Here is a 16,690-nt window from a genome sequence, read left to right on the forward strand (position 1 = left end):
ATGATTCAAAAAAAGACAAAATAATTATGCTTTAAAAAAAACAAAGTGACAAAGGAAAGGAAAAATCATAATGAAAGAACCAGACACTATGAAAATGACAGATAGAATTGGAAAATAATGGAATATAATTTCTTGATGTATGGATTATAATTGCTAAAATTAAAAACTCAGTAGGTGGACTAAACGGAGATTAGACCCAGTTTAAGAGTAAACTGGTGAACTGAGAGACAAATGAGAATTACCCAGAATATAGAATATAGAGATAAAGAGACCAAATAGATAAAAAGAAGTTACAAAACACGGAAGACAGACTAGGGAGATCCACATCAGCTAATGGTTCTAGAAGAAGAATAAACAGATAACAGGGAAGAAGCTTTCTTCAGTGACATGGAGGCTGGGCAGTTTATGATGATTTTTGTGATTAAATGAGAGGGGACAAAAAATATATAATTAACAGACAAAAATTACAAGGACAATGAAAGCTAAAGCATTTGAAGTTTCATGTATTATGAATGAAAGATACCTGACACTTTCAGACTTCCTTAGGACAATTTCTTTTTTAATTTTAGGATAAAAGTGACTAAAAAGGAAATAAATTTTATAAAATTTCCACACCAGTGGAAGAAAAAAGAATAAAGAAAAGCTGGTGGAACCAACAGAAAGAAAGAAAACAACAACAAAAAGAAACAGAAGCAAAGAAAAAGCACGGCATTATAAATGGAAAACAAAAGACGGCAGAAATAAATGTAATTATATCAGTAACACCATAAAAATCCTAACCCTGTCAATGAAAATAAAGATGTTCCTAAATTGGACATTTTTTAAAATTCATTTAAAAAACATTTTTTTAAATACATATTACTTTTAGGAAACCATATAAAACATCATTATAGAGAAGGACTGAAAATAAAACTAAAGAAAAATAAGAATAATGTAAACATTAACCAAAATAAAAATTAACTGGCAATATTAATATTAGATGAAAATAGCGAGAAGGCCAAAAGCTTTACCAGAGATAAAAAAGGCCCTATTACATGATAATAGAAGAAATAATTCACCAGGAATATGGCCACACAACAAACAATACTGCCTCATAACTTATAAAGAAAAAATTGATAGAATTAAAAGGTTTAATAGGCCAAACCACAACTTATGAGATTTTTATGAGATTAAAACAAGTCAAACAAGACAAAACAATGATATGAATGATTCTGTCATCACAATAATTTAAACTAATGAATATATAGAGAATGATGTTCACAATTAAAGAATACATATTCTTCTAATTTACATATAAAACATGTATTAAAACAAAAATACCTATATTTTAAGCCACAGTGCAAATCTCAACCATTAGCAAAGAATCAATATCATATGGAATGCAGGCCAATAATCTTCTAACAGACCTATACCTCCTACAGAGAGCAACTGTAAACTTAAAAAATAAAAAACTCCATTGACTAAATTATTGGAAAGTAAGCTAATGCAGGAAGACTTTGGTGGGAAGTCCATGCTTGGACGGAGAAGGCAATGGCACCCCACTCCAGTACTCTTGCCTGGAAAATCCCATGGACGGAGGAGCCTGGTAGGCTGCAGTCCATGGGGTCACTAAGAGTCGGACACAACTGAGCGACTTCACTTTCACTTTTCACTTCCATGCATTGGAGAAGGAAATGGCAACCCACTCCAGTGTTCTTGCCTGAGAATCCCAGGGACGGGGGAGCCTGGTGGGCTGCCGTCTATGGGGTTGCACAGAGTCGGACACGACTGAAGTGACTTAGCAGCAGCAGCAGCAGCAGTGCTTGGAAGAACAGAAGAGCACAGGGGACTGAACGTGGGCCTACTTAGTGCGATATATACTCCAGGTCAGAGTTATACTCCAGGTCACTGCTCTATTCCAGGTCAGCGCTATACTCCAATAGAATTTCCACAACTCTCAGGCCTAAAGAACCAGAGGGCAGAGTTCAGAGCAAAAAGGTGACTAGAAACTAAGTGGGGCATATCAGAAAGGAGAGCTCCAAAAAGAGGGAGCTCAAAATTCTGTATATCAGTTATATCAAAATCTCTAAATGATCCCTACATGGAAGAGACTTTAGCTAAGGATAAAAAAACAGAACTGAGATTTGAGATGCTGCCCTAGAGATAAATTTTGCAGTTTGAGTCCAAGAGTATTAAATTGGCAGCTAAAATACTCCAGAAGAATAGAATCCACTTCAAAACATTACATTTACACCCAGAACACATTCCAAAATTACTTGATACATGAATAACCAGGAAGATGTGATCCATTTTCAACAGAAAAGACAATAAATGGAGGAAAAAATCCCAAGAGAATCCAGCTGTTAGAAGAGCAGACAAAAATTTTAAAGCAACTATTATCACCATGCCTAAAGACTTAAAGGAAAATATGCTCTTGATGGATGAAAATATAGGAAACCTCAGTAGAGATCCTAAAATTACAAAAAAGAGAACCAAATGGAAAACTTGACATGGGCCACATCTTTTAACTGCTAAACAGAGAACTATAAATTCATTTTTGAATGGTGGTAAAAACATACGATAAAAATTTATAAATAATATAAAGCTGTAATGATAATAGATAATAGAGAATACTTAGTGCCATAAATTATTGTAAGTGCATTATACATTAATTTATTTAACCATCTTAATAATTCTATTAAGTACATGCAACTGTTGATCATTTTTACAAATAAAGAAATTTAGGTACAAAAAGATTAAATAAAGTACTCAAAGTCATTCAAGCCAGTAAATGGCTTAAGGCAGGAATTCAAACCCAGTAGACCTATCTGTAAATTCTTAAGTATCTACACTGTACTGCCCCTCTAGGAGAAAATTATTTTGAATCTTGGAGAATGTCTAGGACTGGATACTGGAAATATATCAAAATCTGTATGCAGTCAGAGGCATGCTGCTGCTGCTGCTCAGTCGTCAGTTGTGTCCGACTTTCTGTGACCCCATGGACCACAACCCCCAGACTCCTGTGTCCGTGGGCCTCTCCAGGCAAGAACACTGGAGGGGGTTGCCATGCCCTCCTCCAGGTCAAAGGTACGCTTATGGGGAAACGTATAGTCTTAAATATATACAGAAAAATTAAGATAGATAAAGTTTAATGAGTTAAGTATTTTACTCAAAAAGTTAGGAAAAAGGCAACAGGATTAAATCCAGAGAATGTAAAATAAAATTAAAAAGATAGAAATTAAAGAAAATGGAAATAAAAAAAGTAGTAAGGAAGAAAAACATAAAACCAAAGCTAGTGCTTTGAAAAGATTAATGAAACAGACAATTTTCTACAATTAAAATAAACTAGATTTGCATTAACATGGATAAACCTAAAAAATATTATTATAATAAAAGCAAACTGCACAGTATGAAGCCATTTGTGCAAATTTTAAAACATACGAAACAACACAACATCTAGTTTATGACTATATATCACAAATACTGTAGTAGTTCAGAAAACATGGACAGGAAGGATTCACACCAACCTCAGGATGGTGGTTTCTTCTAGGCAGTAAGCTATGGGGATAACAGAGGTGCGGTGGAAGGATACTAAGTCATAGCCATAAATATGAATTTCTCTTAAAAAAGATATATATTCTGAAGCAGATGTGACCAGAACTTAACATTGGTTAAGTCTGAATGCTGAGCACATGGGCTTTCAGTTTTTGTGTTTTTTCCCGCCTATTTTTATAGCTAAAAAAGTATTTCAGTTTTTACAAAGTATTTTACAACTAAAATTAATTTATACCTGCTACTTTCACTTACTTCTAGCTCCTCTATGAGCCTCCTGGAGGAGGGACCAATCTGTGTCACGTTCACCACAGTTATGTTCTATGTCTAGAGGGTCAGTGAACACTTGATGACCGAATAAACAAGAACAAGAGCATATGACCTCTAGGGGTAACTTTCAGTCTACAAACACTAAGATTCTCTCATAGCATTACAGATTTTCTCAAGAGGCAAGGATGAGAGATCTGAGAATAATAATGAGAACTTTAAGCTTTCAGCTCAGTGCGCCACAGAGTTTCTCTTTCTTTCCCACTTAATACAGAACAAGGGCACTGAAGTGGTCCCCTGATATTAAAGAATGGGGGTAGGAATCATAATTATAACCACAGCAGCTGCAAATAATATTTGTTAGTTGCTAAGTGACAAGTACGCATTATCTCATTTAAAGCACACAAAACCCCCAAGAGGTAGATATTAGTGTGCTTCAAATGATGAAACCAGTGGCCCAGTCCTTTCTAAACTCGCCTGAGGCTACACAGCTCCTTTCCTATTTATTTATCAAGAAAAAACCATGAATAGATGATGAACAAGCCAACTATGATATCTATTCTTATTGGAAGGGTCCCTCTGTTCAGCCCATTCCCAATTTCCTCTAAGTTTGTTTTTCTGTCTCTTAGGCATTTGTAAGTGTTCTTATGAACAGCCCCCCAACCAATGTGGCTGAAAGTGGTACCATCACCTTCTCACCTCTGTATTCTTCAGCAATAACCCTGAGAAGCAGACAAGGCTGGCATCATATCAGCATCACAGATGAGAAAACAGGCTGCTGTGGGCTGAACTGTGTACTCGAACCCTCAGCACCTTTGAATGTGACCGTGTTTGAAGAAGGGGTGTTTAAAGAGGTGATCAAGTGGAAATGGGGTCATGAGGTTGGGCTCCAATATTACTGACATTAGAGATCAGGATACAGACACGCATAGACCAAGAGCCCACGAGAGGACAAAGGGAGAAGACAGCCACCTACGAGCTAATGAGAGGGGCTGCAGAGGAAACCTACCCTGCTGACCCCATGACCTCGGGGCTCTATATCTAGAATTGTGAGGAAACAGTGTCTGCCGTTCACACTGCTGGGTCCATGGCAGTGTGTTCCAGCAGCCCCAGCACACCAACAGGGCACGGAGATGCCGAGGGACCCTTCTGGGGTCACACACTAGGGAGGCAAGAGGTGGGCCTCTAGCATCCCTCTTCTTCTCCTTCTCAGGAATAATGATTCTAAAGTATCAGGGTCTCTTTTCAGACCTAATATTTCACACTTAAAATACTAACATGAAAAAACACAAAGTACAAATTTAATTCCATTTCTTTCGGCTTCTTCTTCCACTGAAGATGCAGAAAAACATGGAAGACCGTCACCACCACTGAAACAAAACCCACTGGATAAACGACAAAACCATATTTTGCTTCATACACTGAAGACCTGAGGTCTCCAATGACTTTAGAGGTGACAAATGCTAGGGGAACTGAGCCCTTCCCACTGAGCAAAGACCAGCAGCCAAGTACCCCTGGGGCACAGGTCGGGTGAGGAGTTAACAGGCATCTGACAAGGACTCGGTGAAGTCAGAAGGAACCAGCCAAAGTCTCATCCACCACATGGGCTAGAATGAAGGACTCAATCTGGATTAGAGGTGTCCTGAATCTATCCCACCAGACTTGTACCTGACTTACAGGAAGTCAGGAGAGGATGGAAAGCAGAGTGACATGTCCACTGTCAGGTGGGGACTGAGTGACGCTCTTACACTCCTGCCGCAAGACATATGAAACCAGGGGTGAACCGGAAGGAATTCAAGTCACGATCCAAGCCAACCCACCCAAACTCCTGATTAAACAGAAGGGTTCAGCTCCTCATCCCAGGGACCTCTTTATCACCAGAAGAGAAGCCAGCTAGGACAAAGCTGCCAGATACAGAACCGCCATGGCCAAGGCTGACCTGAGGTCCAGCCTCCTAACCGCTCCTCAGCTCCAGGGGCCCATGGCAGTGACATCATTTAGTGTTTAAGCCAGTTTGATGTCTGTCATTTCCAACCAAATGAATCTAAAGTAACACAAACACAACTTCCAACCAATATTTTTTTACAGAGTAAATACAGATATTACTACACATGCAAATTCTTGCATAAATTGGCAATACACAACTTCTGAGTCATTATGATATCCTCTAAACACTCACTAAAATTAACTTTAGAATGCTATAAGTGAATGAAACAATACTATAAAATAACTGTACTATTTTCAGTACAATCATAACAAAACAAACTATAAAGTAGCCATCAGTGACTTCACAGAATGGCATTGATGTGTTTGTGTTCTAAAGAGCCCACCACCAAGCAAAACACTGCAGGATTCCTATTTTGACAGGGCCTCATAGAAAACTAGTTTTATTATTTCACAATCTACTTCAACCATCCACAGGTTTACATCTACCATAGTGAATGAGAAGAGATTCAAATTATTACTTAAAAACCATGAAAGTGCTAGTGGGAAGATTCTAAACTAAATCTGAATGGAGAAATTAAAATAAGCATAGCAGGCAGACAAAAAGTTTTGGAGTCAAAATAACCACTCAAAAAATCAAGCATCTTTTCAAAACACCCAAAGTACCATTTTAGTGTTTAAGAATAGCCAAAAATATTTTCAAATACTCATGCTCACCAAAAAAAAAAAAAAAAAAAAAAAAAAGGAAAAGGAAAAAAGGCTCACAGGCTCCATATTTTCATGCCAAGTTCCAAGCTGGAGTGATATTTTATGAATTAATTTATAAGGTCCTAAAAGAAGCTATAAAGGAAATAGGATCTGCCTGTCCCCTCTCTGGAAGCCCTGAATCTTTTAGCCTCTAGCCTCTGAGCTGGAAATGCAGCCTCTGTGGTACAAAATAGAAGGCAGTGATTCCTCCCAGGTGGCCTTCCCTGTGTCGGCCTCTCTGCCCCTAGCATGGTGGCTTACCTGGACTCAATCAGCGGAGCAATTGAGTGCTTCACGGAGGAGAAAGAGTTATCAGACTGCTCTTCACCTGCCTGAGCCAGCTGCCCACCCGCAGGCCACGTCCAAGGTCGGGATAACACAAGATCAGTGACAAGGCACGATGACGCTGGTGACTGCCGTGCTCAGCCATAAGGAACATGCTCCCATGGGAAATCATGAATTAACCTCATTAATCTTTCCAGGAAACTTCAAGAATGTATTCTGCTGGCATCCCGGTAAATTAATTTTTCCAGTTTCTAAACCCCCAATGTTTAAAAGTTAATCCAAACTAGATAGGGCCTAATTAACTGCTTATTAGCTAAGCCTCTGAGAAGGCCTGTTGTCTTTCTTCACACAGCAACAAAGTTTACTATTTCACACAATTCAAGAAGGACCAGAAGCAAAATCTATACTTTTCTCCTAAGTCTGTGTTCCTACCCAAGACAGAGCCTGAGTTGGCATCACCTTAAACAAACACGTGCTCCTGCATGGCAGAGCATGTTGACGAGAGATCTGGAGGTTGGGAAGAGGATTATTTTTTAGGCAAATTCAGAAATTTCTCTCTGCAGCCTTGCATGACCATGCTTGTTTCAACTTAATTTCCATCACATCCTCCCTACCCTGGCTTTGCACATTTTATTTCCTTCACTAAAGGCAAAACAGCCTCTCAAGAGTGCCTCCAAACTAACCTTAGGGACAAAAATGCAAATATCAGCACAATTTATCATTTTGTCAGCAATCCTTGGTATCACGGCCCCAAAGAGGATGGCAGCTGGTAATCACACAAATATTCCACAATACCATCCACAGGCACCCCGAGTTTCTGGTCACTGACTAGCAGCTGACGAGCACCAGCTCGAGCAGAGGAAAAGTAGGAACAAAACATATTTGCTCTTGGGTTTTACTCTGTGGTCCTGCTTGGCGGTCCTCACCCGAGAAAACCCCGCTTGCGATGGTCCACAGGTGCTATTACTCATGTTTAAAACGTCGGAGGGCAGCAGTTCTCAGCGCCAGCTGAACATCAGAACCACCTGGGGAGGTTTCAAATCGCCAGATGCCCCGGCTGCACCCCAGACCAATAAAAGCGGCTCTCTGGGGGCAGGACCGGGGTGTGACTAGTTGTTAAGGTGCCCCAGGTGATACCAATGGACAGCCAGTGCCGAGAACCTCTGCCTCCGAAACAATTTTTCAGAAATGCAGAAAACGCACAGATTTAGAATGATCACCATTCACTTTGAGAGGAGATAGAGAAAAAAATGATTCACCAAGACTGACCCAAAAGGGAAGAAGCACCACCCGCAAGCCGTAGACTATCATCTTTATCAAGGGACACCGAAAGGCAGACAGCCAGTGATCCAGCACCGTGAGAAGTCCTTAAACACCGACAGGTAATCCACAGGCTGCCCAAACAGAGCCGCAGAGCACAAGAACCCTGGGTTCTCAGCCCAAACTGCTCATCAGAACCACCTTTAAAAACACACCCAAGTCATGCCAGACCAATTAGATCAGGATTTGTGGGGACTGGCTAATGCACAGCACTTTTTAAAACAATGGCTCTCACACCTAACTTGACCAGATTTACCTGGACCCACCGCCATGGTTTCTGATCCGGGGCTGGGCTGGGGATGGGGATATGAGAACACGCAGTTCTAACAGGCTCCCTGCTGATGCTGGTGCTACTGGCCCAGGGGTCACACGTTGAGAACCACTGTTTCCTAAGTTCCCCAGCTGACTCTGATCACTGCAGCCAAGACAGAGGACCGCTGTATAAGAAGAGCATGCTCTGGCCATGGTGTCCAGGGAAGGAATTACTGTAGCTCTGCCACCAACCTTGGACTTGACCACGATAAGCCATTGAGGTTTTTCAAGCCTCAACTTGCTCCTGGTCTATAAAATTGAGATGTAACAAAAAGAGATCCTTGGTTCTTTCTACAAATGTTTTTTTCAAAGGGCTAATTACACATGAAACACTGATATAAACACACATAGAAAGGAAAAGAAAGTGGCCTATGGGCAATTAAAAAAAAAATAGCTTTCAAAATACAGGAAAGCTAAGTTCTTGCTCACAGGATTTCAGTACATTTGGAGACACATCAATGGGGATGGTCTAGGGATGTGTGACAGTGTCAAACAGGCACGTGCTGTGAGTCATTCACGCTGTTTCCCAGACTCACCTGTGAGGACCTTGCAGAGCTGCCCAGGTATCTGGGCCTCGGGAGAGGGGCTGGGTGTCAAGGACCATTTGCGTCTGACCAGATGCTCTTGTCCCTGGGAACTGTTGAGGGGCTGGATGAGCACCTGCTCCTGCCCAAGTTGGATGAGGCCAACCTGCCCAGAAAGAGAAAAACAGATGTCAGTCATCCTCATTCACGCCCGTCCAGGACCCCAGCGGCAGAAGCTGGGAAGGCCACCCAGTTGAGGCCTGTTCCCGTGCTGGGGCTGCTGCTTTGCAGGTTCCGCTGATTCACAGAGCCCAAGAATGAGCTCATGTGTGACCTGAAGCATGGGGATCAAGCGACGGAAGGCAGAGGCTGGGGCACGACAGCACCCATTCTCTGTGTTCACTTTCAAAGGTATATTATTGTGTTTTGTTTTTTTTTTAAACTTTTTAAACTATTTTTAAGTCATCCCCCAGATCATCCACTAGATCACTGAAAAAGCAAGAGAGTTCCAGAAAAACATCTATTTCTGCTTTATTGACTATGCCAAAGCCTTTGACTGTGTGGATCACAATAAGCTGTGGAAAATTCTGAAAGAGATGGGAATACCAGGCCACCTGACCTGCCTCTTGACAAACCTGTATACAGGTCAGGAAGCAACAGTTAGAACTGGACATGGAACAACAGACTGGTTCCAAATAGGAAAAGGAGTACATCAAAGCTGCATATTGTCACCCTGCTTATTTAACTTATACGCAGAGTACATCATGAGAAACGCTGGGCTGGAAGAAGCACAAGCTGGAATCAAGATTGCTGGGAGAAATATCAATAACCTCAGATATGCAGATGACACCACGCTTATGGCAGAAAGTGAAGACGAACTAAAAAGCCTCTTGATAAAAGTGAAAGAGGAGAGTGAAATAGTTGGCTTAAAGCTCAACATTCAGAAAACTAAGATCATGGCATCTGGTCCCATCACTTCATGGCAAATAGATGGGGAAACAGTGGAAACAGTGTCAGACTTTATTTTTCTGGGCTGCAAAATCACTGCAGATGGTGATTGCAGCCATGAAATTAAAAGACACTTACTCCTTGGAAGGAAAATTATGACCAGCTTAGACAGCATATTAAAAAGCAGAGACATACTTTGCCAACAAAGGTCTATCTAGTCAAAGCTATGGTTTTTCTGGTAGTCATGTATGGATGTGAGAATTGGACTACAAAGAAAGCTGAGCGCTGAAGAATTGATGCTTTTGAACTGTGGGGTTGGAGAAAGCTCTTGAGAGTCCCTGGGATTGCAAGAAGATCCAACCAGTCCATCCTAAAGGAAATTAGTCCTGGTTGTTCATTGGAAGGACTGATGTTGAAGCTGAAACTCCAATACTTTGGCCACCTGATGTGAAAAGTTGACTCATTTGAAAAAACCGTGATGCTGGGAAAGATTGAGGGCAGGAGGAGAAGGGGAGGACAGAGGATGAGATGGTTGTATGGCATCACCGACTCGATGGACATGGGTTTGGGTAGACTCCAGGAGTTGGTGATAGACAGGGAGGCCTGGTGTGCTGCAGTTCATGGGGTCGCAAAGAGTTGGACACGACTGAGCAACTGAACTGAAGTCACCCCCCCAAAAGTCAACCTGAGCAGGTACCTCCAAAAATGTTGGGAATGAATGGCAATTATATCCTTAATAGGAAAAAAAAAAAAAAGTATATATGTATATCCCTGCTACTGCTGCTAAGTCACTTCAGTCGTGTCTGACTCTGTGCGACCCCATAGACGGCAGCCCATCAGGCTCTGCCATCCCTGGGATTCTCCAGGCAAGAACACTGGAGTGGGTTGCCATTTCCTTCTCCAATGCCTGAAAGTGAACAGTGAAAGTGAAGTTGCTCAGTTGTGTCCGACTCTTGGCGATCCCATGGACTGCAGACCACCAGGCTCCTCCATCCATGGGATTTTCCAGGCAAGAGTACTGGAGTGCGGTGCCATTGCCTTCTCCAATATATATCCCTCAGTTCAGTTCAGTGCAGTCGCTCAGTCGTGTCCGACTCTTTGCCTAGGCATCACTATTTAGACTATTTAGAATCCCTACTTAGACTATTTAGAATTTTATATAGAAACTTATCCCTGGGAATTACTAGAATCAAATAGAGAGGATGGAGTCAGATCTTAGTGTTAATAGTTTGGTGACAGGAGATTTATATATTTTCTTCAGTATTTCAAGAGAATTTGGTAGAGTAATGAATTAGATTTAGGTTCTAATTTAAAGTACATCAGTGATTTAGACCTGTAATTTTAAAATCTTATCAGGTTCGTAAGCAGTATCAGAATGTATAAGAGAACTTAAGACTTCTTTACAAGACTATTAACTCATTATTTAGAAGAACCATTTAAGTTCTTGCAAAGGATTTATTCTTTAATCAGACTACAAAAGAACTTGAAAATGAAACTGAATATGGTAAATTTCTAAACATGGTTTTAAAGGTTTAAATGTTGTTCATCACCAGATTTGTAAACAGGATCAAATGTTATCCAAAGGCTCCTTAAAAAGAATTTCAAAAACTTGCTACATTATAATGAGAACGTGATTTGTAAATTGAACAAAAAACAACTTGCCACTTTAATAGAGTGACTATTAATTCTTAAAAACAAGTACACAATGCAGAGAACTTTTCCCTTCGTTTGGAACCAATGCTAACAGCATTAAAAGTCTGCCCTCCTCCCAGGATACTTGCCGCTAGCTTCCCTCTGAATCATCAACAAAACGAGGTAAGCCTCCCACAAGGAACCTGACTGGCTATTATCCGTGTTTGCCCGCTGGACCCTGCAGCCCACAGCCCCGGCTCTGGGTTCATGGTTGGGACCACCTTTGCCAGCACAGATTCGGGAGGTAGAGCCAATCTGTCTTAGGCTGTCACGAATATCCCTGCTTCTCTCCCCCCAACCCCCCACACACACTACTTTCTAAAAGCTGTAAACACACTAAAGCAATGGTTCCCAAACTCCAGTGTGCATCAAAATCAGCTGGAGGGCGTGGATGCTCAGCAAGAACACTCATTTCTCACAAGTCCCCAGGTGGCACCTCTGCTGTAGGCCTGAGGACCACACTTTGAGAAGCACTGGTCTCCACCACAGCTCAGCAGTTCCTCCAGCCTCAGCTACAAAGTTTACTCACACCAAAGGATACAGACTCCTCTACCTTCTGAAAGGATGCATCGATTCGAATCCTCTGGAAATAAATCAGATCAATTATGAAGATCGCCTGCAACTTCTAGTCCCCAAATCACAGGGTGAGACCATACTTACTGCTCTAAGCAGATTGCAAGGTTTCCATTTCATTAGAACTTCTGCCAAGAACAACTCAAGAGATTTTACTGCCCAAATAAAACTGTCTTAAAGTGGTACTGCATGCCTTGCCGGGAAGCAGGGCTTTCTCCCCTCTCCTTTGAAGTTAAAACCTGAGTCTGTTCACTGTGATACTTCAGGGAGGTGGTTGTGGGGGGCAGTGCAGATCCCCACCGGAAAGCCTCAGGGCAGAACCCCTCGAGAACTGCCACTGGAAACGTCCATGATTGAGTTGGCAGGATCAAATGTTGGCAGATGGGCCCCGCATGGAAGGAGGCTGTGCTCCCTGGAGGACACGCTCCATTCTGACAGGGTCCCAAGTCTCCCCAAAATGCTCAGGCTGCGGGAGGGCAAAGCCCCCTTGTGTCTAGCACTTTCCAAGCCAGTTATCCTCCACTCAGCCCAGTGTCCAAGCCGCAGGGTAAAAGACCATTTAGCCAGTAGTTCTGATGTGACATAACACAGAGAATCTGTAAGAAAGCCTACGGGCAGGCACACATACACACACACAAAACCACAGTCCCACCTCCTGGTGGAGTTTTTACCTTAGAGGGTCGTTTTCACAGGGACCACATGGTGGTTTCAATCTACTCAAGAAAGAGACTAGCAAAGCTGCTGAGACAGACACATGGGCCAAAGACCTGTACTCAACCGGGCAGCCAGGAGCCCCCAGGGCCCGGAATTTCATGCAGGCCTGTGGCCAGAACGAGCACCTGGAGGGGCCGCAGGGCATGGCCCACCTGTCCAGAAGCCACCACAAGGAGGGACTTGCCCCTGTCCTCCCCAAGTGCTGCCACCGGGCACCCTGAAGCCTCACCAACACCCACTGGGTCATCGCAGTGGTAAGACGTTCTGTGAAAAGCGCTGTCTCCACCACCACCACCACCCTCCCTGCCACACACACACACAGACATACACACACACACACATGCAGAGACATATATATACACACATACAAACACAGAAATACATACACAGATGCACACACACATACACGCAGACACATATACACACACATATACACACATGCGTGCACACATATACACACATGCACACACACATAAATGTGCACACACATACACACACCCACATATGCATACATGCACACACATACACAGAGACACATATATACATACACACATGCACACACATATACACACATGCATGCACACATATACACACATGCCCACACACACATACACACATATGCATACACGTGCACAGAAATACATACACACACATGTACACACATACATACATACACACAGAGACATACACATACACACACACACAATCTCAGCATGGGAAAAACTTGTCAGCCCTTTCCCTAACCATCCTCTCCCTCCCCTTTCCCTACAAAAACCAATCCCCTTCCCCGGCACTCTGTGTCCCAGCCCACTACCACTGTGTTAGAGGGCATCTGTCACAGGCCAGTGCATAGTTTGTGTCTTTGAGGCAAGATCAGAATTATTCCTCATTATTTTTCCAATGTCTGCCACATGAGAGTGACTCAAGAAAAATGTGAGTGAACTGGACTGTACTGGGATGGACTCAAATGAAATGGATGGAACAGAATGAAGTGGACGGACCGGCGCAGACTAGAAGGCCCCAGCGCAGTGCTCCCGCAGCCCCGCGCCCACAGTCCTGTCCCCGGCTGCATGCTGCAGTCCCTCGGCCGGTTCTGAGAACTCCTGAGGCCCAGGCCCCACTCCAGGCCACATGAGTTAGATCTCTGGGGGTAAAACTCGGGCACTGGTATTTTTTTAACTCACTGGGAGACGCTGATGCAGCCAGCATCAAGAACCACTTTCCTAGCTTTCAGCTGGCTGCTGGAGAGGTGGCCACCTCCCACGTCAATCCAGGACCTGGAGGTGCCCTGGGCATGGAGCGCCTGCACCAGCCTGGGCCTTCCTGACTGGGCCCTCTGCCTTGTGGCCCCAAGAGCTGAGCAGGGCTTTCTGGGTTTGCATTATTCCTCTGCTCACTGTTTATGTCGAGAAGGGAGCCACTGGGAAATGCTCTTGCAAGGCTTCCCTGTTCCACAGACAGCAGCGAGGAAACGCCTCAGATCACAGTATATGCAGGAGCACTGCAGACCCCATCTAAAGGGGACTGGACTCCCATGGCGGACAGGACTGGAAGCCCAGAGGCCTCTGGCTTTTAAAGGAGACAACAATCCTCGATGAAATGAAAAGAGAAACCTTACATCTTCTAAGATTTGGTATCCTACTAAAGAAGTTTGTTGAAGTTGCTCAGTCGTGTGCAACTCTTTGGATTCCCATGGACTGTAGCCTACTGGGCTCCTCCGTCCATGGAATTTTCCAGGCAAGAGTACTGGTGTGGGTTGCCATTTCCTTCTCCAGGGGATCTTCCCGACCTGGGGATCAAACCCAGGTCTCCCACATTGCAGGCAGATGCTTTACCTTTAAAGAAGTTTGGGGCAAATAAAATGTATCAGGTGTAACCTGATATTACAAAAGTTCTGAGTGGTTCCCTTTCAGTTCCCTTTATTCTGGAAGCTGGCTTTGAGGGGTTTCAGTGCTGCTTTAAGAGAGCATTATAATCTGGGTATTATTAACCCCACCCAATCCCCTGAAGCAGGACTAGCTCTCCCTGCAGCTGGAAAAATGAGTGAATGTCAGAAAGGTTTGTAACTTCCTAACATTAGTGAGACTTCTTTGCATAACATGAAAAATGCATTTAAGAAACTCTGTTGCATGCATGTTCTGGAAACATCTGACGCTGTTCCCTCTGTCTGAGGGGACCTGCCTAGTGACTGGTGACCTCACTGTCCTACAAAGGCCACACGGGGACTTCAGCACCCAGGGAGCCTTCGAAGCCTCTCCTTTTCAGGAGGCCATGGCTCCTGGGTTCACTGGACTGGGTCTTCAACGGCCTCCTCCCTGTGGAGGGGTGTGTAGGTGGCTGGAGAGGACGGAGCAGCAAGTCTGCTCCCAAGAAGGAAAAACAGTCCTGGGGCTGCAGGCCTTGCTACACTGGCCTCAGACTTTTGGGAGGCCTCAGCGGAATCTGGGGGGGCTCAAACCTGTCCCAGGAGCATCCCCGATACAGCACAGGCATGAGGGGCCTCCCAACCTCCACAAGGAGCCCCCCTTTCAGGGTTATGTTGCTGCCTCTGCAAACGTCAATTGCCTGAACACAGATTCTTGGTCTTTACTCCAAAGTCAGCCTCCCTGTTTACAGCACTAGACAGTCAGTCACAGACCCCCTTCTTCAGACCCCTCTCTTGTAGTTTTCCTCTCTGTTTCCACAACCCAAGCCTTGAGGCCCATCACCTCGCCCTTCCAAACGCCCCCTGCTCCTGTCCTCCCCACAATGCTCTCCCCAGGGACTCCCCGGTTAGTAGCCAGAAATGCCCCCTCATGGCCTCCAAGCCAGTGATCCTCAAAATGGTCCCCGACCAGCAGCAGCACCTGAGAACCTGTCAGAGCTCAAGCTCTCGGGTCCACCGCCAGATGGACTGGATCAGAAACCTGGGGGGTGGGGCCCTGCAAGCCAGGTAGCAAATGCTGCCGGGAACTCTGATGCCAGCTCAGGGCTGAGAACCACTCATAAAGGATGAACCCCCTCCCTACCCCCACCCTACAGGCTTAAGAGCATGCTCCTTCCCCTGCGAACCTTCCGAGACAGGGCCCCATACCCTACTTCTCTCTGAGGCTCACTGGGAGCCTACCGGAGGGTCCTACACACGGCAGGTATATGATAATGATCTGCTCATTTAGTCAACAGCCTGACTGGTTGGTTGATCTATAAATGGAAAAGTCTGGAAACAGCCTGTGGGGCAAGAGAAGAAATGTGTTTCTAATGCTTTAACGTGCCAGGCTCTCGCTAACTGATTTCAGACTTTATCTTACTTCCTTCTCTCGACAGCCACGCAAGCCAATGCTATTTACCCTTGTGTGACTTCAGACAGGGGCATTCAAAGGACATAAGCGACTTGCTCAAGATCACAGCCCGGAAAAGTCTTATTTCCGAAAGAACATGGGTGTGACGGTGCACCTGTGAGCCCATGTGTAGAAACACGCACGGGGAAGGTGCTGACTCTGAGTGGTTCCCCAGGACGTTCTGGCTGCAAAAACATCTCCTGTTGCACATATCCAAGGTCAAGGAGCTGCAGTATCTCCAATTCAGGAAATAAGCTTCAAGAATGCTGTCAAAGAAGACATCTTCAGTCATCATCCCATCTTGTACTTCAACAGGTTGCCAACTAAATACAAAGTTCAGGTATACACGTGTATACCTGTGGCGGATTCATGTTGATATATGGCAAAACCAATACGATATTGTAAAGTTAAAAAATAAAATAAAAAAAAAATACAAAGTTAAGATGGGAAAATCTAGCTACATACCCTAGGTAAGTAACTAGACAGGCTTAGGTATCCGAGGTTACAGTCAAGGGC

General features: G+C 43.9%; 1 protein-coding gene across 6 annotated transcripts in view; it reads right to left on the minus strand.

Moving 5' to 3' along the window:
• ADAMTS17 (ADAM metallopeptidase with thrombospondin type 1 motif 17) overlaps nucleotides 1–16,690 on the minus strand; it is a 396,657-nt gene that overhangs the window by 374,725 nt on the left and 5,242 nt on the right. For all 6 annotated transcript variants that reach the window (XM_044933289.2, XM_025271613.3, XM_044933288.2 and 3 more), the window contains exon 3: nucleotides 8,943–9,096. In XM_044933289.2, the coding sequence (XP_044789224.2) occupies nucleotides 8,943–9,096 (154 nt within the window). The remainder of the gene's footprint in view (nucleotides 1–8,942; nucleotides 9,097–16,690) is intronic.

This window comes from Bubalus bubalis, chromosome 20 (assembly GCF_019923935.1).
Source record: "Bubalus bubalis isolate 160015118507 breed Murrah chromosome 20, NDDB_SH_1, whole genome shotgun sequence".
In the NCBI taxonomy this organism is placed as follows: Eukaryota; Metazoa; Chordata; class Mammalia; order Artiodactyla; family Bovidae; genus Bubalus; species Bubalus bubalis.